The sequence below is a fragment of the Mandrillus leucophaeus genome, unplaced genomic scaffold (genome assembly GCF_000951045.1).
Source record: "Mandrillus leucophaeus isolate KB7577 unplaced genomic scaffold, Mleu.le_1.0 Scaffold203, whole genome shotgun sequence".
NCBI lineage: Eukaryota > Metazoa > Chordata > Mammalia > Primates > Cercopithecidae > Mandrillus > Mandrillus leucophaeus.
The window spans coordinates 3,456,823-3,481,634 of NW_012102066.1; the positions used below are offsets into that span (position 1 = coordinate 3,456,823).

The following is a 24,812-nucleotide window of genomic DNA, read 5'->3' on the forward strand; positions in this document are numbered from 1 at the left end:
CTTTTTTCTACCTAACATGATATTTTGAACTCATTTCTGTATATATAATGGTCTATTTTATGGATAGATTGTAGTTTATTTAATTGGATCCTTATTGATGGGTATTTAGATTGCTTTCAGAATTCTAATATTAAAAACAATACTCAGTGAACATTCTTGAACCTAATTGTGTATATGTTTGTGTGTTTGTGTATTTCTAGAAATAGAATTTCTTTCTCTCAGGATATTTAACATTTTGATAGTGCCTATGTCCTCCCAAATTATTATTTCAGTTATACTCCAAAAGGCTAGAGTACTTGTTTCTGTACAACCTCACCAACAATGGGAATACCTAGAATTTTTAAAAATATATGCCAGATTGATGGGTGAAAATTGGTACTATGCTTTTATTAATTAACATTTCTTTATGAATCAATTGACTGTCTTTGTGGGGCTTTTTTCCTCATTTATATTTTTTTGTGAAAATGTTTGCCTATATGCCTATTTTGCTGGTTAGTTTTTTTTGTAAGAATTATTTTTAAATTAAAGAAAATAGTTCTTCGTTATAAGTGCTTCTGTCTCCCACCCCCCATATATTGCTTTTTATTTTCTAGGTTATGTCTTGCACTTATAAAGGCTTTATATAGTTTAAGATTATTCCAAATTTTTTTTCTTTACCCATTTTTTTTTTCTAGTCCTTAAGTATATTCCAAGGGTCTTTCTCTTTTAATTTCCAGTTTTACCACTTGAGGGAGTTTTTATATGAAAGTTGAAATTGAATGTCGGTGAACAAAAGCACTGAATGTTAGCTGTCTCTGGGCTCTTAGAATTTTTAGTAGAAAGCCATCCACAGATGAAATACTTTACTTTGATCCAGAAACATTAAAGTGAGATTTCTCCTTTCATTTAGAATTTTTTTCAATGCTCGAAACTAGTAATAAGTGGGAGAAGAGATTGTATTTCTACTGTTAAGGTGATATAAATTTGCCATCATAGTATTCTCTGCATACCTTCATGTGTGGAATATAGGCTTGGGATATTTATTGACACAGTGAAGGCAGAAATTTTTTTCATAAACACACACATAATACATACATACATATACATGTATGTATAGTTTGTTGTCATCAAACTCCTTGATCACTGCTGTGCTTCAAAAGTTGAACTCTCAATATACAAGACACACAAAAAAATGTGAAGATTTCCATTTCTGCTGGCATTGGATCCAAAGATTTTAAGTCTTCAAATGTCTGAATCTGAGGATGGGATCTGGCTTCTTGAAGCATCCTAGATTATCACATTCTGATTCTAAAATTATTGAATAGCTCTTGAATGGCCTAGAGATACCCAAGGTTTATATCTTCCTAACTAATGTGCATACCAAAATGTTCTTTACTTCTGGAATTTTCTAAGAGATTTAAATTTTCTCTCAATTGATGTTCTATAATACTTTCCTAAAATATTTAGGATCACAGTTAATCTCTCTTTAACTGTAAATTTCAAACCCTGGACAGAACCTTTCTGGTTTCTACTTTTTATGTCTAGATTTCGGATTTATTTTATTCCAAACTATGCAGTATAAATATAACTTGTTATTTTAAATAGGCCTGTTTTACTAATTTTCTAGATAGATGATGTGTGAGTTTTTAATATTCTGCTTGCACATCTGGAAAGTGCTTTTTTTATCATTATGGTGGGATGGTAAAGTATTATGAGATTTACAATTGCTTTCTTTTTGTGAGTACCTATGTTTATAACTTTTTTCCAAGTTACATATATGTATTTTTCTTTTAGAGTAGTTAGACTCACAGCAAAATTGAGCAGAAAGTAGTGTTCTCATATACCCATCCCCCTATGGGTTCCTCCATTATCAACATCTTGCATCAGGTTGGATATACTTGTTATAATCAGTGAACCTCTGTTGATACATCATCACCATAGTTTACATTAGAGTTCACTCTTGGTGTTGAACGTACATTCTGTGAGTTCTGACAAATGTATAATGACATGTATCTACCATACTGCCATACAGAATGATTCCACTGCTATTCGAATTATCTGTGCTCCGCTTGTTTATTCTTCCCTTCCCACTGTGTATAATTTTTGTACTTACCAAGTTTGAACTTTACTACAGATGACTTGGAATATTAGTTATTTAAAGAAATAGAATTAAAAGAGATAAAATAGTACTACATCTAATGACACAAAGTTATTGCTGAAAATTGTAGGAGTTAACACAGCTCAATGGTAGAAGTATTGTAGAGAGAGAAATTCTTGTAATGAAAATGAGATACTTGTGGTATGAGTTTATGCTGAGTAACGTACCACTTCAAGTCCATCAAGTCTATTGTGTAGTCCCTTATTTGTCTTACTCTTTGTATCTATACTATTTCGTTCAGTGTCTGACAAAGAAAAGAATTTTGTAATTGTGCATGTATGCATGAAAGATTAATTTAGATACTTAAGTGAGTAGAAGCCCTACTTTGGTGGTCCTGACTGCACATCCATTACTGATAGGATCAAACAGGCTTATGGAGCTCAGCTATTAGACCTCTAGCCGCCCTGCCTCACTTGCTTTCAAGGAAATGACCAAAGAAAACTTGGTATGTTATTTTAGAATATGAAATTCTGTAATAATAAACGTATGGTTTAGCTAAGTCAGCTAAACATTGTCATTTTTGAATAAGTGTCAGCTCTCTTTGTGTACCTTTCTATAGTTCGAAACTATTGCTTGTTTCTTATTTAGGATGCTGCAGCTGATTCAGAGTAGGCTACAAGAAGAGCATTCACTTCAAGATGTGATATTTAAAAGTGCTTTTAAAAGTGCATCAACAGCTCTTCCACCAAGGTGAGATCTGTATTTTAAATGTGCAACTGTTTATTATGAATTTACTTTGACATAGTTAAAACTAAAGTGTTGGTTTAGTTTTCTGAATCTTATTTTTCTTAAGAAGGGAAAATAGAATCATTCTTTACTATAAAGACACCTTTTGCTTTTAAATTTATAGGCTGTGATTTTGATCAGAATTATCACAAATATTTATTTGCATTTAATTTTCTTTTTTATGCGTGGTATACCTCCGTATAAAATTATATTGAGTTTTAAGAAAAATTAGTTTCATTTACTATTTTGAGGACCCATAAGCTTTGGTTAGAAATTTTATTTCACGTTTTTGTATTTTAAAGATTAGAGGCTGGGAACAGTGGCTCACGTTTGTAATCCCAGCACTTTGGGAGGCCAAGGCAGGCGGACCATTTGAGGTCAGGAGTTCGAGACCAGCCTGACCAATGTGGTGAAACTCCATCCCTACTAAAAGTACAAAAAAATTAGCCGGGCGTGGCGGGTGCATGTACGTAGTCCCAGCTACTCAGGAGGCTGAGGCAAGAGAATAGCTTGACCCCAGGAGGTAGAGGTTATAGTGAGTCAGACTGTACCACTGTACTCCAGCCTGGGTAACAGAGCAAGACTCTGTCTCAAAAGAAAAAAAAAAAAAGATTAGTGGATATTTGGAAATGCTATAATCATAAATATAATAAAAATGTGCAAGATTTTACATTTGCTTACGAAGAAAATGTCATTGTCTCTTTGAACTTAGGTGGCATACCTTTCCTTTACCTCAATCATATTTCTGCCCTCCCTCCCTCTCCCTGCTACAGTACCAGAAATAAAGGAAGAAAATAGGTCTTTTTGGACTAATTCTTTTGTTTCAGTCTTCTGTCACTGGACTTAGTCCTCTGGTTAGAGTTGAAGAACCATGGGATTTCAAATTTATGTAAATGTAACAGATATTAAATTAGTATTTTTTTCCCATTTTATAGATGTGTAATTTTTATAAATGTCTAGACTTCAGGAAATTGCTATTCTATTTTTAACATTTAGAATATTACCTAAAAAATGATCTTTAGGGATTTTTTTTTCTATACACATTTTTCTCATCATAAAATGGTAACTATGTTGAATGTGCTTTAAATAATATATCTTATTTTAACAGAGAAGATGATTCATCACAGTCTCCAGATGCATGCAGAATTCATGGCCATCTATATGTCAATAAAGTAGCAGGGAATTTTCACATAACAGTGGGCAAGTATGTTCTTTTCACTTACTGAAAATGCTTTAAACAAAATTGGAGCTTGGTTAAAAGTAAATTCTGGCCAGGCAGGGTGGCTCACGCCTGTAATCCTAGCACTTTGGGAGGCCGAGGTGGGTGGATCACCTGAGGTCAGGAGTTCGAGACCTGCCTTCCCAACATGTCAAAACCTCATCTGTACTAAAAATACAAAAAATTAACTGGGCGTGATGGTGGGCGCCTGTAATCCCAGATACTTGAGAGGCTGAGGCAGGAGAATTGCTTGAACTCAGGAGGCAGAGGTTGCAATGAGGCGAGATCATGCCACTGCACTACAGCCTGGGCCACGAGCGAAACTCTGTATCAAAAAAAAAAAAAAAATGAATACTTTGCTAATCAAATAACATATAGCTAACTACTAAAGGATTGCTTAAAATACCATGTATATGTATTTTTAATGTCTTGAGATTGTTGTCTGGGGCTTCAGTCTCAGGATAGAGAAAACTACTAACTTCAAAAACTACTTAAAAACAAAAGTAAAGCAGTCATGTCATGTGTTGTGTATTAAAGTAATTGAACTGTAGGTAAATATCAGTTACAACCTTCTACTTGCCAGGTTTTAGTAGCCAGAGAGCTCTTACATAGACATTTCATTAATTTGTTCATTTTTTTTTTTTGATATGGTATTAGGTTTTTGTCTTAACGTTTTGGTGGTCCTCATCAAAATGTAATTCCTGACTAATCCTAGACAAGTGTTTTGATAAAGTTAGAAATTAGCAGTGTCTAGAATATAAAGTTAAATTAGGTAAAAGTTAAGAAAAAATATGAGCAGCACCCAGCACAGAAATTGTCATAAACACTTGTTAAATTTTTGAGTGAATAAATAGATCCATTCGTCTTTCCCTCCCATATAGAGAGCTGAACTGAACAATTCTTTATTGTACAAGACATTTTTTGAGTACTTGCTATGTGCAAAGTACCATGCTAGAAACTAAGGATAAACAGTGAAGAAAAAAATAAAAGGTTTTTGCCCTTTTTAATTTCTTTTATTCCAAACTGTACAGTATAAATATGACTTATTATTTTAAATAGGCCTGACATTCTGTAAGAAAATCCACACTTTAAGCAGTGAATACGTTAATAATTATTTAATGATAGTTGTATCGAGGCTGTAAAGGAGAAGCATGGCTGATAAGAGACTATTTAACAAGGTATTAAACTTACGTTGCAAGTCAGTTGAGCCCTTATTGAGGAAAACCTTTGAACACTAGGAGAAGAGGAGGAATTTAATATATAAAGGAGGGAAGGGCATACAGCAGGAAAGAGCATGGCTGGAAATTTTAAAATATATATAGAGAGATAACATTAGATTTCTATGAAAAAGTATTTCAGTATTTACAATACTCAGATCAAACATTTATTTTTTTCTTCGTTATCTCTTGAAATTTATGTTTTGTTTTTTTGTTACCATTACCCATCTCCAACCCAGCCTGTTGCTGGGAACCTTGGAATGTCTTGAAATCGTAGCTTAAAGAAATTTAGAAGATTTTGTTGCACCTTTGGATACAAACAATATTTTAGTCCAACACCAACTCAAAGAGGGAAATTTTGACAAATATTATATCAGACCTATATTATGTCCCTTTTTAAAATTTGTTTTTGGTCTTTTCACAATTTTACTTTCCTTCACAGGTGGTAACTCATACTATCAGAGAGACCAAATGGAAAAGCATTTGGTTTGTATCTTGTCATCTCAGGGATATCCTGTAAACCCACTCCTAATTTTTTAGTATTACATTTGTCAAGTTCAATATTGATCTTTTTCAAGGTCTCATATTACCTCTCAGACCCAATGTCAATCTCAACTGTAATATAAAAAAGTAATAAAAGGAGCATAATTTGTAGCATAATTTGTATTTCAGTATGCTTGAGTGTGAATACACTAGAAGACATAATGAAGTAGGCAGATGCTTACCACTTATATGTAGAATTTTAAAATATATAATAACTACAAATGCAAACTGAAACAGATGTATTGGCTACTCAAATACCATGAGTGACATTTCCATTGATGAGATGATATTCAGAAATAGGAATACCTCTTTGTAATATTAAACAAAACAATATAAGCATCCCTTAGTTTTCTGGGAGATTTAGTGTATATCAAAATGACAACAGGTACTTTATATAGTTAAATGGAGTTCAGTTCTAGACTCAGATTATTATAATAGACTTTTCATGTAGATGAGTATCTCTTAGAGCATTTGCAACTCAGGCAAAACCTGGGATGATTCTTTTTTGAATGAGACTGTCAATTTCATTGTAGGATGCCTTGTTTCTGTGCCTGTTGTCCAGTAAATCCCAATAGCAACCACTTCCCAATAATTCTGACAACTCAAAATGCCTCTCTTCACCCCCCACCAATTTTCAGAACAACTTTTCCTGCACTGAAAGTCATGCAGGCTAGATTCTTGTCTGATAGGGTAGAAAATATTCCAGAAAAGAAACAGGTAAATTCTGAATATCCATCCTCCCTATGCAGAGTTTTAACAAGTGTCAGATAGCTACAGTCATCTGTACTAGGGTGATTTAATTTGATTTAAATTTAATTTTTTGAAGAAGATGCTCACATATGCTGTTATTTCATAAAATGAATACACCTGTCAACCACAACAACAAAAAAGGAAATATTATTTAAAACAGCTCTCTATTCCTCTCAGAGTAAAATCCTGGGTGGTGAGAGAGGTCATTGAAGTAAAATGTATAGGTTGAGCATCCGTTATCTGAACATCTGAAATTCAGAGTGCTCCAAATTTGAGCATTGTCAACACAATGCTGAAAGAAAATGCTTAAGAGTGTTTCAGGTTTCAGATTAGGGAGGCCTTCCTGGCAAATAAAATGTACATATTCTAAAATCTAAAATTTGAAACTTCTGATCCCAAGCATTTTGGATAAGGGATATTCAATGTGTAGTATTGTAATTTGGTTATTCAGAAAAACTCTAAATTTGTTTGTTTGAAAATAATAGTAGGAACACTGTTAGGCTGACAATGTGAGTGGAGCTAGGAATAATTTATGACAGTAGACTTTCTTTTTAGTACTAAGCTTGAGGTAATATACTTGACTGAACCCGGAAGAATTTACGAGACCAAACTACCAATCATTCCAGTGCATCAGGAAATGCTTTATTGAGCAGGGTTTTAGTATACTTTGTGTTGAATGTCAGTTAATACTTTTCCCTAATCATTGTATTGCCTTTTTTAAAGTGCCTGGTGTTTTGCTAGGTAACACATAGAACAAATTAAACAATATTTAGACCTACTACGGTGTATTCTGGAACTTGACAATGGTGACAGTTAATTGGTAATAAATAAAGAAGGCTCCTTTATGGAGAGTTTCTGTTTTCAGTTTTTTAGTTAATTGCTAGAATTGGCAACTGGGTAAAGCAGGATTGTGGTAAAGGAGATCTTCAAGGTGATTTTTTAATTTTTTTTTAACCAGGAACAGGGAAGGATAATACTTATTTGTAGAAGTATAAAGATGTTAAAAGAATAGGTTAAATTTGAAAGATAACAGTGTATGACAGAACAGAGGTTTACTGCAGGGGCAGGCAAACTACAGCTTATATTCCAAATCCAGCCTACTACCTGTTTTTGTATGGTTCATGAGCTGAGAAAGGCTTTCAAATTTTTATTTTTTTAATTTTATTTATTTATTTGTTTGGTTTTTTTTGAGACAGAGTCTCACTCTGTTGCTCAGGCTGGAGTGCAGTGACATGATCTGGGCTCACTGCAATCTCTGCCTCCCAGATTCAAGTGATTCTCCTGCCTCAGCCTCCTGAGTAGCTGGAATTACAGGTAGCCCCCCACCACGCCCATAATTTTAGTATTTTTAGCAGAGACAGGGTTTCACCATGTTGGCCAGGCTGGTCTCAAACTCCTGACCTCAAGTGATCCTTGCCTTGGCCTCCCAAAGACCTGGGGATTACAGGTGTGAGCCACCTTGCCCAGCCATGGTTTTTACATTTTTAAATATTTGAAAATAAATCAGAAGGGGAGTAATATAATACTTGAGAAATACATGAAAGTTAAATTTGTGTCCAGAAATAAAGTTTTATTGGCATATAACCGTGCTCATTTGTTTATATATATGGCTGCTTTTGTATTACAGTAACACAGTTGAGTAATTCTGGCAGAGACTGTATATGACTCTCTCATTACTTTGTACTTTGGTATACTATGAATTGCAGTGATGCAGTTATAATTTGACAGCATTGAAAGTGCTGTGTGTATTCCTGTCCTGCAGCATTTTATTTATTTATTGTATTACTATGTTTAAAAAAAAAGAAATATGACTTCAAATGTTGCATTTTTAAAGCACAGTGGACTTTGGATTATTTGATCAAATTTGGCTGCAGAACATCCTGTGTATTAAGCAATGACACTAATTGTACTAAAAGAATACAGTATATGTTGATGGTGCCAGACTGATCATTCATCACAGTGTTACCAACCTATAAAAAAGCAATGGTCAGAAAAATTAGAAAATTAAAAATGGAATATCCAAACACTAGAATTTTATAAAAAGTGAAAATGAAGCTGTAATCTTTAAGTGCCTCATTGTTTAGCAAGTAAGGAAAGTCATCCAACCATTTGATAAGTCTGTGAAGCAATGTTTGACTGCCAAAGCTAAAGAAATGACTCCAGAGAAAATAAATTTGCTTTAGACAATTAGATGACTAGCCTTCTTCAAGAAAAGTGTTCCAGTAGATGAGGACATTGAGAGCAGTATCTAATAGCCAGTTCAAAAACAAACCAGGAGATTTTGAGTAGTTCCTAAATTCTTGATCAGTGGGCAGATGTTACTAGAACTGCTTATTGTTTAATCGAGGAATCAATGCTGAATTTGAAGTGATTGAAGAATTAGTATCTGTGAATCACCTGCTTGCAACAAAAACTATAGGCAAGAATATTTTCATAGAAGTTGAGAGAACACAAATTCAGTACATCCTAAAGTGGAATCTGGTTGGTATATGTTACAAATGTATTATAACTGATGGTGGTGTGTGGAGCAGAAAAAGGCCTACTTGGATGCCTTTCAAACCTTGTGAAAATGTAGTGTTTAATGCCTGTTGTTATCCATTGTATCATCAGTAGTACTTTGCAGAAAATATTTGTATTGATGATGTATTTTAAACTGGTGTGTCAATGGTAAACTTCATTTGCTCTCCTGGACCTAAATATTGACATTTCCGTGGTTTCTTTTTGGTCAGGTATAAAAACTAAATATTCCATCTCGCCCTACTACGTAGCAGTTTGATGGCTTAGCAGTACATTTTTTGAGCTCAGTGCCAAGATTGGATTTTTTCTGAATGAGAAAACTTCCATCAGTTACAATTACTGAGCAAGGAATATTTTTGGAAATTAAGTTTCATGCAAACTTAATAATGTTTAATGAATTTAGCCTAAAAGTATAAGGCAAAACCAATTTTTGTGAAATTTATATTGTAGTAAAGTTGTTTCAGTGACTAGTGATTTTGAGTGTTTTTTTTTTTACTTTTCATGCCTTGATAGCGTTTGCTGTCAAAAGTTAAAGCAAGAATCTAGACTCATTCTCATACTTGAATATATTTTCTGACTTTTCAAACTGTAGTTCCAGAACTTCAGACATTGATGCAAATACAAAGGAAATTTCCATGTTTCAAATTCATTTAACTGCGCAATTGAGGAAATTATGCTTTAATTTAGATTGAAAGTTATTAATCTGCAATATAATAACATGTTTATAGGTAAATAAGTGTTAGGAGAAAAATCTACTGGCATTCTGTAAATGTCTTTCAAGCAATCAGTATGCTCAGCTCATACTCGTGGATTAATTTTTCAAAGATGAAATACTTAAAATGTCATTATAGATCATCATCATCAGATAAAGATTTATGGTCAGTTTTGAAGATAGGAAACATTCCAAACCCCAATTAAACAAAGTGTAATCTCCCTGCAAAACAGTTGTATTACAAAAAAAAAAAAAGGACTCATTACTATTATATCAATGAAAAGTTTGTGAAAATTTGCTTTTTCTCATTATGTAACTACATAATATACTTGATTTTGCATCTTGGTCCACAAAGCCTGAAGTATTTACTATCTGACTCTTTACCAGAAGTGTTTGCCAACCTCCAGCAGTTTATTGCATTGCTGAGATGAGTAGACTTGTCTGCTCAGTCATAGGCCAAATACATTCTTATGTTATTTTGTACTAAGAAAAATTATATAACTTAGGGAAGATCCACTTTCTGATCTTAACAAATTATACATATAAATGGTATTACTTTAATATTGTTTTTTCTCCTTTCAGGGCAATTCCACATCCTCGTGGTCATGCACATTTGGCAGCACTTGTCAACCATGAATGTAAGCAGTTTCTGACTTTTTTTTAGTAAAGACGTACTTGAAAAAAATATTATTTTTTAAAGTGCAGATGCAGTATAGTTGAAAGTGAGCTGTTTTGAAAACATATTCATCCAAAGGAAAAAATAAATTTTTAAATTGATTTACTTTAATCTGCATTTGTATTTGGTCATGGCTCAGAGTTGCTGAGGTTAGGGAGGAAAGTCTGGTGTACTTTCTATAACTTTGACACATTTCTGCTAATTTTTAGGGATAATGAAAAGAATACGTTTGCAGTTCATTTCAATTTGCAAATTGAAATATGAATATATAGATACGTACAAAGTATTCAGGTTAGTTTGGTATCATGATTGTCATAAGACTTAAGTTTTTAAAGTCTGCTTTAGAAGACAAAATAAGTATTGGATTCCACAAAAAATTAGTTTGGTCACATTAAGCAATAGTCTGTATTAAAAATATATCTGATCAGTTTTATTATATGGCTACATGGACATCATTCCAATTCTAACAATACAGCCCTGTTACTATATGATGATTTGGAAAAGGAAAGATGTATATTTTTGGCTTTCATTATTATAGTAATATTTTCTAGACGTTAAATTTTATATAATTACAAAATTTGAGGTGTAGCATTTTGTCCGAATTTATTTTATACATTTAATTCGCATGTGTTTACATTTATTTTTCTCAAAGTAATGTGGCTTAAAATACTGTATTATTATCCTTGCAGATTTTAAACATTTTCATTTGAGAATAGATAAGGATGTAAACCAGTCTGTAACATGTAATTTCGAATAATATAATTTCTCTGCTAAGTTGTTTTTATTTTTTGCCTTTTAGCTTACAACTTTTCTCATAGAATAGATCATTTGTCTTTTGGAGAGCTTGTTCCAGCAATTATTAATCCTTTAGATGGAACTGAAAAAATTGCTATAGATCGTAAGTATTTAATATTACTGTTGGATTTTTCATGTAGAAAATTTTGCTTATAACCTGAATATTAATACATTTTTAATGTCTTCCTAACTACTGTGTAAAGATAATCTTTAAGTGGTTGTGAGTGAGATGTGTGTGGAGAGAATTTGTCCTAGTAGTGGATGAAATTTGAATATTCAAATATGAGCCATAGAACAGAATAAAGAAATTCAAGTTAAAAGATGAAGTAGTTAAAAGGCAGAAGGAGTTCAATATAATCAGTAGAAATAGATGAAAAGTTGATACATTAATAGGGCATAACTGCACTTTTTTGTATTCACCAAAGAAAGAATAAGAACGAAAGAAGAGAAGAACTTTCTTCGTTGTATAATATAGGTTCAAAGTTTTAAAATGCATATGTATCATTTTAGAAACCTCTCTGGAGAATTTTACAAACACCAGAAACCTAGTTATTCTGGAATGGTTTGGTTATTAACATAGAAGGAGTACATCATAGCACAGAAAACCTTTTTAAAATGTTCTTTTAACCTTCTGCTCCATTTAAAGAATCAAGTCTATCCAAATATGGAAAGATAATTTTCTTAGTTTTTTAGAAAGTTGTCTGTTTTCATGTTTTCTGCAGGTTTTTGATTGCCTCTTTCTAAAATAGTCATGTTATATACCATGTTCCAGCTATTGGACATTTAAAGGACTTCTGAAGCTTATTCAGCTAGTAGGAATTCTGTCCTTTGTAAAATTATAATTAAGGATTTAGTTTTTTATTAAGTAGATTTATTAGTATTCTATTTAGATTTATTCATATTCTTTACTTTTTAGCAGTGTTATAATCATATATTAAAGATATTTAGAATTTAGAATACTGATTTACATTCATGAATATTTTATGTTCATGTGGGAATGTTTCCCTTCAGGAAAGCTGAGTGTACTAAATTTAGAAATGTGTGGATGGAAACATTTTGAGATTTATAAGCTTTAGTCAGTATAATCTAATCTGTAATCTAAGCATATGTTAATTCTCCTCTGAAATGAATTGCATGTTACCTGAGAGATGCTCACTTGGAAACATACTGGTCGATGCTTTGTTTCAAGGTGTTAAAATGAACTACAAATTTTTGTACAGAAGCTCTTCTAAATATAAACAAGTTAATTTTCAAAATGCTGTTTTTAAGTGCACTTCTTTCTAAATTCAGAGAAACTAAGAGGTATTTAGAGTCATATTCTGAAATGCTGTTAGGTGAGTATCATCAGGTTATTCAAAGCTTTAAAGCAGTTTGTGTACTTTTCTTCTCTGTAATATATGTTTCATTCGGCCTCTTTTTCCAAAAAGAAAAACATCACCATTACATATCTGCTCTGTCAGGTACCTATCCCTTTCCTGATGTTCTCCAGAAGTATTGCAGGGGTTACTTAACAATGAACATCTTTAATGCAGTGCAGATTTGGATAAACAAGATGACGTAGTCCCTGCCCCTCATAGAGCACACATTCATATAGGGAATTAGATCTTTAGGTAATAAGTGTTAGGGCAGATGGCTCTGAACAAAATAAAGGAGATTGCCTATGATACGAGAAAGGGCATGGAAGAGGCTGTGGTATTTGAAAAAAAACTTGAGTGAAGTAAGTAAGTGAGCCAAGTGATGATCTTTTTGAGAGCATTGCAGGCAGTTTTATTATTAACGAAGCTCATAGAAATAAAACAATCTATATATGCTGCCACAAACTAGTTAACCTAACTCCATACTCCTCCTACTCTGCCAACTTCTCAAATGGCAGGGATGGCTCACTTTCCTAATGGTAGAGAGGTGGATATGTATGTCTTAAAGACAGAGCTGTTTAAAAGAGAGAATGCCTATACTATCTAGTTGAGTGGCTTAGCCACACATGATTACTTTCTGCAGATGAATCATTCCTTCCATGAGTGAGAGGGAAGTGGAGAGGAAGGTCAAAGCTTTTACTCTTTTATGTACACAGTGGTATAAGCTTCTATTTAAATCTGGGATAAATTTTTCTGCTTAAATTTAAAATCATGCTCCCCTTGAGTGAAACCGCCTGGATTCAAGTTCTCACTCTGCCACTTGATAACTTGGACTTTGGCCTGTTTCTTAACATCCCTCTACTTGAGTTGCTTCATCTCTAACAAAAGGATAATAAAAACATTTACTTGCTTATCTAGTTGAACCTATGGATAGATGTATCTAATTATAATTTTTCCAGAGAATTCTCTAGACCTAGAGAATTAACGTGTTTTATATTATGTGAATGGGTAATTGTTTACAGTTAATTAGTAATTGGCAATATACTGGTATTTAAAACTTGTGTCAAACTTAGAAATGCCTAATGACTACATAAAAATGATCCTTTTGATTACACAGTAACCTCAGGCCATCATTGAGTAGTTTCTTTAGTTTTCTTCCTACTGTGATATCAGTTCCTTGTATTTATTCAAAGGCTAGCTAATTTGATTTTAGTGTAGTGTATATCTTAAGATATTAGTAGAAACTGAAAATGTGTCTTGTGGTGGTTATTCTCTTATAATTTTATTTTATTCTTAGTTTCTGTACTGTAAAGAAATGCTGGCCAGGCGCAGTGACTCGCACCTATAATCCCAGCGCTTTGGGAGGCCGAGGCAGGAGGATCACTTGAGCCCAGGAATTTGAGACCAGCCTTGGCAACATGGCAAAACCGTGTCTCTACTAAAAACGAAAAAAAAATTAGTTGAGCTTGGTGGTGTGCATTGTAGTCCCAGCTACGCAGGAGGCTGAGGTGGGAAGATTGCTGGAGCCCAGGAAGTCGAGGCTGCGGTGAGCCATGATTGTGCCACTGCACTCCAGCCTGGATGACGGAGCAAGACCCTATCTCAAAAAAAAAAAAAAAAAGCTACTTTTTCATACTTGATAAAAGGACAATAATGATTATAAGGAATATTTAACTAAGTCACCAGTTCATTTTTCTTAAACATCTGTGTTGCCCATCTTATGCTTACTGAGAATTTGTTTTACTGAGTATAAATATGTTGCTTTCATTGGTTCTTTCTTTAAAATTTTTTTTTGTTAGGCACTAAGTTATGTGTAACATTACATTTCAGATTAAATGTTTTTATTTTTTATTTGTTTGAGACAGGTTCTTGCTCTGTTGCCCAGGCTGGAGTGCAGTAGCACAATCATGGCTCACTGCAGCCTTGACTTCCTGGGCTCATATGATCCTCCTACCTCAGCCTCCTGAATAGCTGGGACCCACAGGTGCATACCAGTATGCCCAGCTAATTTTTAAATTTTTTATAGAGACAGGGTCTAGCTATCTTGTCCAGACTGGTCTCAAACTCCCAGACTCAAGCAATCCTCCTTCCTTAGCCTCCCAAAGTGCTGAGATTACAGGTGTGAGCCACCACATCCAGCTAAATTTCAGGTTAAATGTATTTAATAGAAGAATCTATTTGGCAGTAGTTTGTTGCTACTGAATTGATAAAAAGTTTTTTTTTTTTTTTAAATATTCTAGACAACCAGATGTTCCAGTATTTTATTACAGTTGTGCCAACAAAACTACATACATATAAAATATCAGCAGACACCCATCAATTTTCTGTGACAGAAAGGGTAAGTTGAATCCAACTGGTAAAATAAGTTGGTGATTTCTTTAAAAAGCATTTTAAAGTTTCCTGGCTACAAAATAAGGTGGCGTTTTACTTGCTGTCTTCCCTCATTTAAAAATCTGTGGAAGTTTGGAAATGAATTAACATTTTATTTTAAATCAGAAATATATCAGAAATGAATATTAGTATATTCTAAAGCAATAAAAGTAGATATTAAAAAATCTGAAATGTTTTCCATTGCATTAAGACTTAAAATTATTAAATTGTGATGGCCTTAATTATTTTATTCTTAATGTCTTAATTTTGTAATGTGTTTTCTCATAAATTGATATAAGCAGTTCTTGATCTGGCAGCAGATTCTTTGTATTCTATGTTATTTATTTATTAAAAATGTACTACCTTTTCTGGGCATATGTGGTTATCATGGATTAGATAGCAAATTTAGAGGGTTTGCCTTCTTAAATTAATGCTTTGTATTCATCTGATTGTGATGAAGAACATTCCACTAGCTCAGAGTGGTATGGCCATATAAATAAATACTGACAATGATGAGCAAAGGTTTGGAATTGGACAGTTTAATAGATTTCTCATCTACTTTGGGGTCATGTTTTCTTATTTTTCTGTTTGAATGGTGAGTATTCAAACACTTGTATCCAAAAGAATTCTAAGGCAAAATTTAAGTGCTTTAAAATTTTTGCTTTCCTTTATATAGTGTTTTCTTTTACTAGCCTTATAACTCATGATGACCATGCCCTCAATAATTGTGGAATTTTTTTTTTCTTATGAGCTTAGATATTGAAGTTTTTAGGGGTGAAGTGTCATGTGTCTATAGCTTTTCACTTGGCATGGGGAAAGTACAAGTTCATGTAACTGCATATATGTGTATAGGTATGTGTGTATATACACTCACAAAGAAACTAGGTAAAGTTTATATAAGAACATATTGTGCTTTTCAACATTTATTTAAGGAGTAGGGAGATTCCATTTCTCACCTGTAAGATTGGCAAACACCTGAAAGACAATATATACAGTTGACAAGACTTTGGGGAAAATAAGCAAACATGCAGTGCTATGGGGATGCAAAGTGGCATAATCTTTGTGGAAGGTAGTTCAGCAGTACCTGCAAAAGGACATATGCATTTACCCTTTGACTCAGCAATCGCACTTCGAGAAATCTATTCCAAAGATACAGTGGGCAAAAATATAAAAATGTGTGTTTCAGGCTATTCATTACATTGTTATCTGTAATAGTAGAAGGTTAGGAACAACCCAAATGGTACATCTACACACTGGAGGAAGATGCAATTGTTAAAAATCAAATGAGAAAGATCTCTGTATACTGTGACATGAAGTATCTCCAGGATATATTTTTAAAATAACAAAACCAAAATATATATATATATAATAGAATCCCAGGGCATTTGATTGTTGAAGGATGTGTTTATAGATAGGGTGACAAATAGTTTTTTAACTTAAAAAAGAGTGGAGTAACTGGGTTTGGTAAAGTACACAATACGGGGTGGGAGGGAGACAGCTGACATTAATTAGTCCTGGAACCCAAAGTGAATCATTATTAGTCTTTCATTATGTAGATGCCCTGATCCCTAAAACAGTTTCTACCCTTATAGGTAGTGACAGTATATTTATAACTCAGCATGATATTGAGCATTTTAGAGCTGTAAGACAGTCACTTTATTGGAAACTTGATCAGTTGGCTTATAAGGTTGTATTGTGCTAGTAATAGGGAAAGGGTTTTGTAATGCCCTACATAAAACTGTTTTAATTTCCCTTGGTAGTAGTTAGCTTCATTATTTGTATTCCTAAAGGTTGCAGTTTAGTTACAGCATGAGGAACATGCCATATATTTGTAAGCTCTTGAGCTCAGTAGAAAACTTGTATCTAAGGTGATCTTTTTGAGGAGAAAAGAATGATTCTGCTCTTTTAATAGTTTCAAAAGCTAATTGCACAAAGAATACAAAATAATTTGTCCCTGAAGAGCTTAGTCTAGTAGCACAGTTCATAAGGAAATGTGGATGTCCTTCTTTTACAATAGGGCTGCAGGGCTTAATATTGAATATATGTAAGTAACCAGATGACATGAATTCTGTTTCTTTCTTCCTCCTGTTTCTCTGCTTCCTTTTGCGTCCCTTTTAGGAACGTATCATTAACCATGCTGCAGGCAGCCATGGAGTCTCTGGGATATTTATGAAATACGATCTCAGTTCTCTTATGGTGACAGTTACTGAGGAGCACATGCCATTCTGGCAGTTTTTTGTAAGACTCTGTGGTATTGTTGGAGGAATCTTTTCAACAACAGGTTAACAACCATTTCCTTTTTGTTTAATTTCTAAAAGTGTTGCTTACACTTAACTTGCTTCTTCTCAAAGGGGCAAGAAGTATAACAGATTTTCATGTTTCGGTATTTAAGTAGCTTTTTCTTTAATTACAAAACTCCAAAATTATATTGACTAACTAGTAAATGTAACTAATTTCATTGTATTCAATGATGTAAGGTAGATTATATAATGGTGAATTAGAAAGATGCTGGGTATTAACATCAGATTGAACTACAATTGAATGTAAGTTCTGCCATTTACTTGGTAGTAGCCTGGAATAGATCACCTACCTTTTTTGAGGTTTTCTAATCAGTAAAAGTAGCACTAATAATATATAATTTGCAAGTGTGCTGTAGAATCAAATATGAAAATGCCTACAAGGCATTTAAGGCATTTTATACAGTATGTAAAATCATATGTTACAGTACTTTGAATTATGCAATACATGAAACTAGATTTGTAATCAGTGATGTTTTTATGATTTTTATCCTGAATCCTGGAATAATTCGCTAAGATTATTTGTTGAATTGTAATGATGAAAATTGGGAGTTAAGTACAATACAGGAAAAGGAAACAATTCTATTTTCATCTTCAGTCCATATTCAGTATTAGATGAAGCTGGATAGTTTATTATACTTAGAATCATGTTTTTAAATGAATGAATAGCTTTTCTTTGGAAATTCTTTGTTAGTACTTCATTTCATTCTATTTAAATTTGTGTTGTTGACATCATTTATTTACCAAAATTGTATTGGTTTGAGAAAACCTTGAAAAGATTGTGTTTAGGCCAGGTGCAGTGGCTCACACCTATAATCCCAACACTTTGGGAGGCCAAGGCTGGCAGATCAACTTGAGACCAGGAGTTCCAGATCAGCCTGGCCAACATGGCAAAACCTTGTCTCCACTGAAAATACAAAAAATTAGCCGGGCATGGTAGCACATGCCTGTAATCCCAGCTACTTGGGAGGCTGAAGCACAAGAATTGCTTGAGCCAGGAAGTAGAGGTTGCAGTGAGCCAAGATTGTACTACTGCACTCCAGCCTGGGTGATGGAGCGAGACATCTCAAAAAAAATAACAATAAAAGATTGAGATTGATTGTGCTCAGATCATGAATTATGTGGCCTTGTGATTTTGAAAAGAAATCCATTTGTTTTTAAATCTATCTTGATTATTTTTTAACCATGGAAGTGAATAATGCAAACTGCTTTATTTTCTTCCATAATCTATTCCATTATAGTTATTTATTCTTAAATAACAGTTTAGGATATAATTAAAAGCATAAACTTATTGTTTATTACAGGCATGTTACATGGAATTGGAAAATTTATAGTTGAAATAATTTGCTGTCGTTTCAGACTTGGATCCTATAAACCTGTCAATTCTGTAAGTGGTATAGTATACATGGTGCTGATCTCTAAATCTTAGAATCATTGTTAAGTCTATGGGCCAGTCATGGTGGCTCACACCTGAAATCTCAAGACTTTGGGAGGCCAAGGCGGGAGGATTGCTTGAGTCCAGGAGTTTGAGACCAGTCAAGGCAACATAGTGAGAGCCCCATTTCTACAAAATATAGAAAAAATTTGCTAGGGAAGGTGCTGCAAGCCTGTAGTCCCAGCTACGTGGGAGGCTGAGGTGGGAGGATCACCTGAGCCCAGGAAGTTGAGGTTGTAGTGAGCTGTGCTCGTACCCCCGCACTCCAGCCTGGGTGACAGAGCAGACCCTGCCTCAAAAAAGATGGAGAGAGAGAGAGAATAGTAGCTTTTGGTTCCTAGAAAGGATTGCCCAAAATAAAACCTTGTGTTTAGAGGAAAGAATATAAGGAATAAAACTAATTCTTTGGTCTTTTTTTCCCTCCTTTTCTCTTTAGGTTCCTTTTGAGGATGGCCACACAGACAACCACTTACCTCTTTTAGAAAATAATACACATTAACACCTCCCGGGTGAAGGAGAAAAACTTTTTGCCTGAGACATAAAACCTTTTTTAAATAATAAAATATTGTGCAATATATTCAAAGAAAAGGAAACACAAATAAGCAGAAAACATACTTATTTTAAAAAAGAAAAAAAAGGAAAAAAAAACCCAAACTGAAATTCTATATATGTTGTGTCTGTTACAAATGTCCTAGAAGAAATCATGCAGCTAAACAGTGAAGAAGCCCAACTGGAGTATTGCTTTGAAGATGACGCCTTCTTATATTTTCACAGCAAATGGGTGGTATCAAAATCAGACATTGCTTCTTGGTGATAAAAAGCCTGAAGGAAATAAGTGAAACTACATCTATGGAAAAAAAAAAAAAAAACAAAACAAAACATTGAGAAGTGCAAATGTTTGCATCTTTTGTTTTTAAAAGATATGATGTCAGAATAAAATGTGGAAAACATATGGAAAACCAGTCTAGACTTTAAAGAATTGTGATCAGGTCACATTTTTAATAATAAAAAAAAAAGAAAAACAGGGACTAGTTCCTATGTTATAGCCATATTAATGTTAAGCCATATTAACAAGACCAATTATCCAATAATTTGGTCTTAAAAAGTAACTTCTTTGAACTCTGATTATTGACTTATCTAACTGTTGAAGATAGAGTCTTAGAAGACTAAATTCTCACAGGGGCAGGTATGCAGGTGTTATGTAGCAAAGGTATCATTCACAAATAGTATATAGAATCTTATACAGGGGAAAGAAAGCACTTTCTTAAAAAAAGATGCCAAGTTTTTAATCTAATTATATTATTGGTATATTTTGGAGGACATAGGGTGAGTTATAAAAAAATCCACTACTGATGGTGGAAATTATCAGTTTGTAAAACGTTAAGAGAAAAATAGGATATTTTATGTATGTGGTGAGTGGAGAACAGGGTAACTTTAAATGACAGTGTAAGGCAAATTTTAAGCACCACAAGATATATCAGATCTGAGAGGTGGCATGTTAAACATGGTCCATTAAACTGTAAAACTGGATTATGAAGTATTTGCATTCAGGGTGTCCTGAATATGATTGATTCTGTATTAGATTGTGTTCTAACTTTCTTACGATTTAAGGATTAGTTCTAAATCTTCAGATTATAAAAGATTAAAAATAGTGAGAGGGAGCTATCACACAGGTACTATTAAAAGCTGTATTTGGAATATGTGTGCCAATATCAGTTTTCCTTTTGTAATACTGAATGACAGTAGAAGAATTATCAACCAATCTCCAAAGTTTTAATCATTTAAGGAAATGGGGAAAGAAAATTCCAGGCAAATAACAAGACTGAAAGATTAGATTTAAAATAGTGGTTTTAGAAAGTAGGATATCACAAGTAACAGTTTTTCAAATGAATTTTTTTCAAGATAAATGTATAAAAACAACTAAAATGGAGAGAAGGAGAAATAGTGATGGGTCTATTTTGCAGTAAAGTTTGTGCAGAATGATATTTTGCAGAAAATAACAGAAGCATCATTAATATATGTATATATCATTAAGAGTCATGAAGTTAACTGATGAAAATAAGTGATACACTTTGAAAGATTTTTGCATCCAGAAAATTCTAAGTAGTGAATGAGCCTTCTCTAGGTTTTGATTTATTTTTCTGAAGATTATTTCCAACAAAGTTTGGCTGTAAACTAACAGAACATCTGTCAACAGGAATCTTCATAGGAAAGAATTAGAATTTAGACTGATCGCTGCTCCTTCAAGTATGCTTGTAAGAAAATTCAATAGTTTCAGGGCTTTTTCTAAATGGGAGGGAAAACAATATTGATTTAGGATTATTTTCTTTAGGATTAGATCATTTTAAGTATTAAAAAGGATTTTAAAAATTATTTTGATATATATGATTTTTGTTTTCATATTTTCCAAATACCATATTAAAATTTTAATTTATCTCCTATGAAAGGAATTTCTTTAAAGCAAAATTCTGCTTTGCCATTGATTTCCATAGGTTAAAGGCTTCCATCTGAAACTCCTCAAATAGAGTCAGATTTTTGGCAGTGGAAGTATTAAAATTCCAACCAGCCCTTTGGATGATGAAGTTTACCTGCATATTAGGATTTGTTAGGAGTTTTCGGCCTCACCAAGTGTTTCTTTTCTATTGCAGAGAGCACTTTACTCACCTACCTATTATGCAACTTTCCCTATGCCTGGAGGTGCCTCCAGAAAGGATACCCTACTTTATTACCCAATTCCCCTTTTTGTTTTAGTATTCATGGCGTCTATATGTTTATATTCCAGACTACATATTTAAAAGTCTGAGACCTCAAATTATATGAAATGGATTTTTTAATACTATGTTTGCATACATTGACCTATAAAGAAGATTAAATATTTAGGTGAATAATTCCCTGCTGCAGTATTTGTACACTTCAGACTACCTCCTAGGAAAAGCTTAACTTAGTTTTACAAAATTCCTTTTTTTTTTTTAAGAGATGGGGTTTTGCACTGCTGCCCAGGCTGAAGTGCAGTGGCACGATCATAACTCACTGCATCCCCAAACTCCTGGGTTCAAGCAGTCCTCCTCCCTCAATCTGCTGAGTAGGTAGGACTACAGCCATGCACCAACAACCTGGCTAATTCTTTTTCATTTATATAGATAATGTTTTGCTGTGTTGCTCAGGCTGGACTCCAACTCCCGGACCAAGTAATCTTCCCACCTTAGTCTCCTGCATTGCTGGGATTATAGGCATGAGCCACTGCACCTGGCACCCAAGTTACTTCTAGTTCTCAAGTTAGATGATTAATATCACACTTCTCTCACACGTTTTATGATAGCATTGAATTTTTATAATTAATTTACTAATCAAGATTTACAGTCTTTAATACAATCTTAATTTTGGAATTTGTAAAGGAATGACTAAGATCTAATTTTTTTTTTTTTTTTTGAAACTGAGTCTCGCTCTGGTCTAGGCTGGAGTGCAGTGGTGCAATCTCAGCTCACTGCAACCTCCGCCTCCTGGGTTCAAGTAATTCTCCTGCCTCAGCCTCTCAGCACTTGTAGCCGGGACTACAGGTGCATACCACCAAGCCCAGCTAATTTTTTTTGTATTTTTAGTAGAGACAGGGATTCACTGTGTTAGCCAGGATGGTCTCGATCTCCTGACCTCATAATCTGCCCGCCTTGGCCTCCCAAAGTGCTGGGATTACAGGCATGAGCCACTGCACCCGGACAGATCTAATTTTTTAATAGTGTAAGAGAGAGACACTGTGCATTCCATCTATGTCCTGAGTAATTCAAGTACCAAAAAGTAATTTAATACGAAACTCCTTGAAAATTCAGAGCTTACACTTGAATTCAAGATGCCTATTTTTGGTTGTTTAAAAGTTACTTAAACCTGAGCCTTAGGACCTTTAAAATCTCAGCATGCCTCTTAACCTAGTACTTTTCCTGTTTTGAGCTCTAGCAAACCTTCAGCAAGCCAAGGTGGTAGGTAGCCCTTTTTCAACACTATCAAATAGAGAGGTCACCAGTTGTTTACTACCTTATGGTAAAATGCCCGGATCAAGATCCATGTATCTGCCCATATTGTGATGATGCAATCAAAGCATAGTTTTTTTCTACTTTCTGAAATACTTCTTTGATAAAATCACTTTACATTTAAGAGTAGAAAACAGACTGCCTTGGATTTTTTTTTTCAGCTATTGAAAATACTGAAATTTTTTTTCAACTTTTTTTTGTGTGTGTCTTGAGAGAAAAGAGAACATGAAATATTTAGTGTTGCAAGCACAAACGTTTGGACTCAATAAATGACAAACTATGAAGCATTTTTTTTGTCTTTTTAATACTAGGAGAAAATTAATGTACCCCCAAATAAGCCTCAGTTCCCATATTTAAACTTTTTTTCTCATAGAAAAGCTACAGGAATTTTAAAATATCACGTTTACATTTGCTTTTCTTCCAGATGGAGCTAAATTTCTATATGATCAGGGTTTATTTTATATTTCTCATATTAAAGATGAAAAAGTGAAAATCGAGTAGTTGACTCGAATTTACGTGTATAAATATGTGAACAGTTGAATAAAAACAAGATTACAAGCAGTGAAACATTTAAGTAGTTTTGGGAACTCCAAATAATATTTTGTGTTTCACAAAAGGAGTTAGGTTAACTTTTCCAAATATAATTCGTTTTACACTATTTTAATAAGGAAAAACTATTAAGGATGAGAAGGCATGAGATAAAGTATACATTAGTGAAAGCTATATACTAAAGCAGACCTTCAACAATAGCTCATAACTAATAAATGCTTTGTATTTTGTTTTCAAACAGTTATGTAAATCAATTTGGTGACTTCTTATACTGTACTGACATTTACTTTCTTTAAGGTAGTTTTCTGGAATTGACTCAAATTGCCATATCACATCTACTATTCCTTTTGCAGTTCCAGGTTGGAATCAGTATTTCGAATAAAGTAGGGACACATCTAAAATATTTGTGTATCAGAAAAGGTGTTTCTGGCTATTTAAACTCAAGTTAGGCATCCTTTGCCACAGTAGTATCTCCACTTTGCGGGGCACTACTGTCTCTCAAACCAGTTCCATTTGAAAACCAGCAATTAGTAGTCTTAGTTAACTAAAAAAAATGTTTTAGGTGATCTAGGCAGTGGGCATTTTTCCACACCTTTATGTGGGATTATGAGAATTGTTACTTCTTACTATAGGCGATTGCTTATGTTCCCAGACATTATTAGAACAGCAGTTCTAGAAGAGTAGCCATGTGGAAATTTACAAGTGATTTTTGTAAGCTTTGAAAATTATTGATGTTTTTGGAAACTAGACCGATCTACTTGAATTGTTTATGTTTATTGTAATATAACATGCTATTTGGGCATTATTAGACCAGTCTCTACCTTGAGATGCTAAGTTAATTAAATGAGGTGTTAAATGGAAGTAATGATGTTAGTTGAAAATTGCAAGAAGTGTTTCTGTGAATTGTGTGTCCATTTGTCTCAACCTTTTCTAGTAGTAGTTGCCTCAGGCAGTGACTCTTCAACTCTGTAATACTTGATACTGTATCAGGTATCTTGTGGGTAGAGAATATAGGGATTGCCAGAATTTCTTTTGAAACATAAGTACCTTTTCTTTGTACATTTCATCCTCTTTTTCCCCCACATAGAAGGTTCTTTCCCATTGCTTTGTTTATATTAGGCATTCAAGTAATTGCGAATTGGTCTTGATGTGAAATAGTTATATGCTAGAGATTGCCCTTCATACAGAGGTGTACCTGCTTTTACTGCCTAATCATCACAAAAGAACTTTGTGTCATTTATCTGATGCCACAAATAGAAGAATACTCATGTCAAAATAACCCTATTAATGGTGTTAGAAAAAGTGAAGCATTATGTACCTATAGGTTAATTTATATTCATCTGATAGTTATTCCTGTGATGCGATTTGTGGAAAGAGTTCTTTGGAAGTTATTTCCTTTTTCTGGGAGTTAGGGGGTGGGGTACAGGGGGTGTAAAGGAGGGAGAAGTGCTGCGGTAGTCAGCAGTTAAAGACAACACTAGAAGAGGGGAAG

General features: G+C 33.7%; 1 protein-coding gene across 1 annotated transcript in view; it reads left to right on the forward strand.

Annotated features, from left to right (window-relative positions):
• ERGIC2 (ERGIC and golgi 2) overlaps positions 1-22,097 on the forward strand; it is a 42,605-nt gene extending 20,508 nt beyond the window's left edge. Inside the window, exons 7-14 of the mRNA XM_011979577.1 lie at positions 2,726-2,827; positions 3,972-4,067; positions 10,404-10,459; positions 11,297-11,395; positions 14,888-14,985; positions 17,136-17,298; positions 18,619-18,701; positions 19,186-22,097. Of these exons, the coding sequence (XP_011834967.1) occupies positions 2,726-2,827; positions 3,972-4,067; positions 10,404-10,459; positions 11,297-11,395; positions 14,888-14,985; positions 17,136-17,298; positions 18,619-18,701; positions 19,186-19,248 (760 nt within the window). The 3' untranslated portion in view covers positions 19,249-22,097. The remainder of the gene's footprint in view (positions 1-2,725; positions 2,828-3,971; positions 4,068-10,403; positions 10,460-11,296; positions 11,396-14,887; positions 14,986-17,135; positions 17,299-18,618; positions 18,702-19,185) is intronic.
• The last annotated feature ends 2,715 nt before the right edge of the window (positions 22,098-24,812 follow it).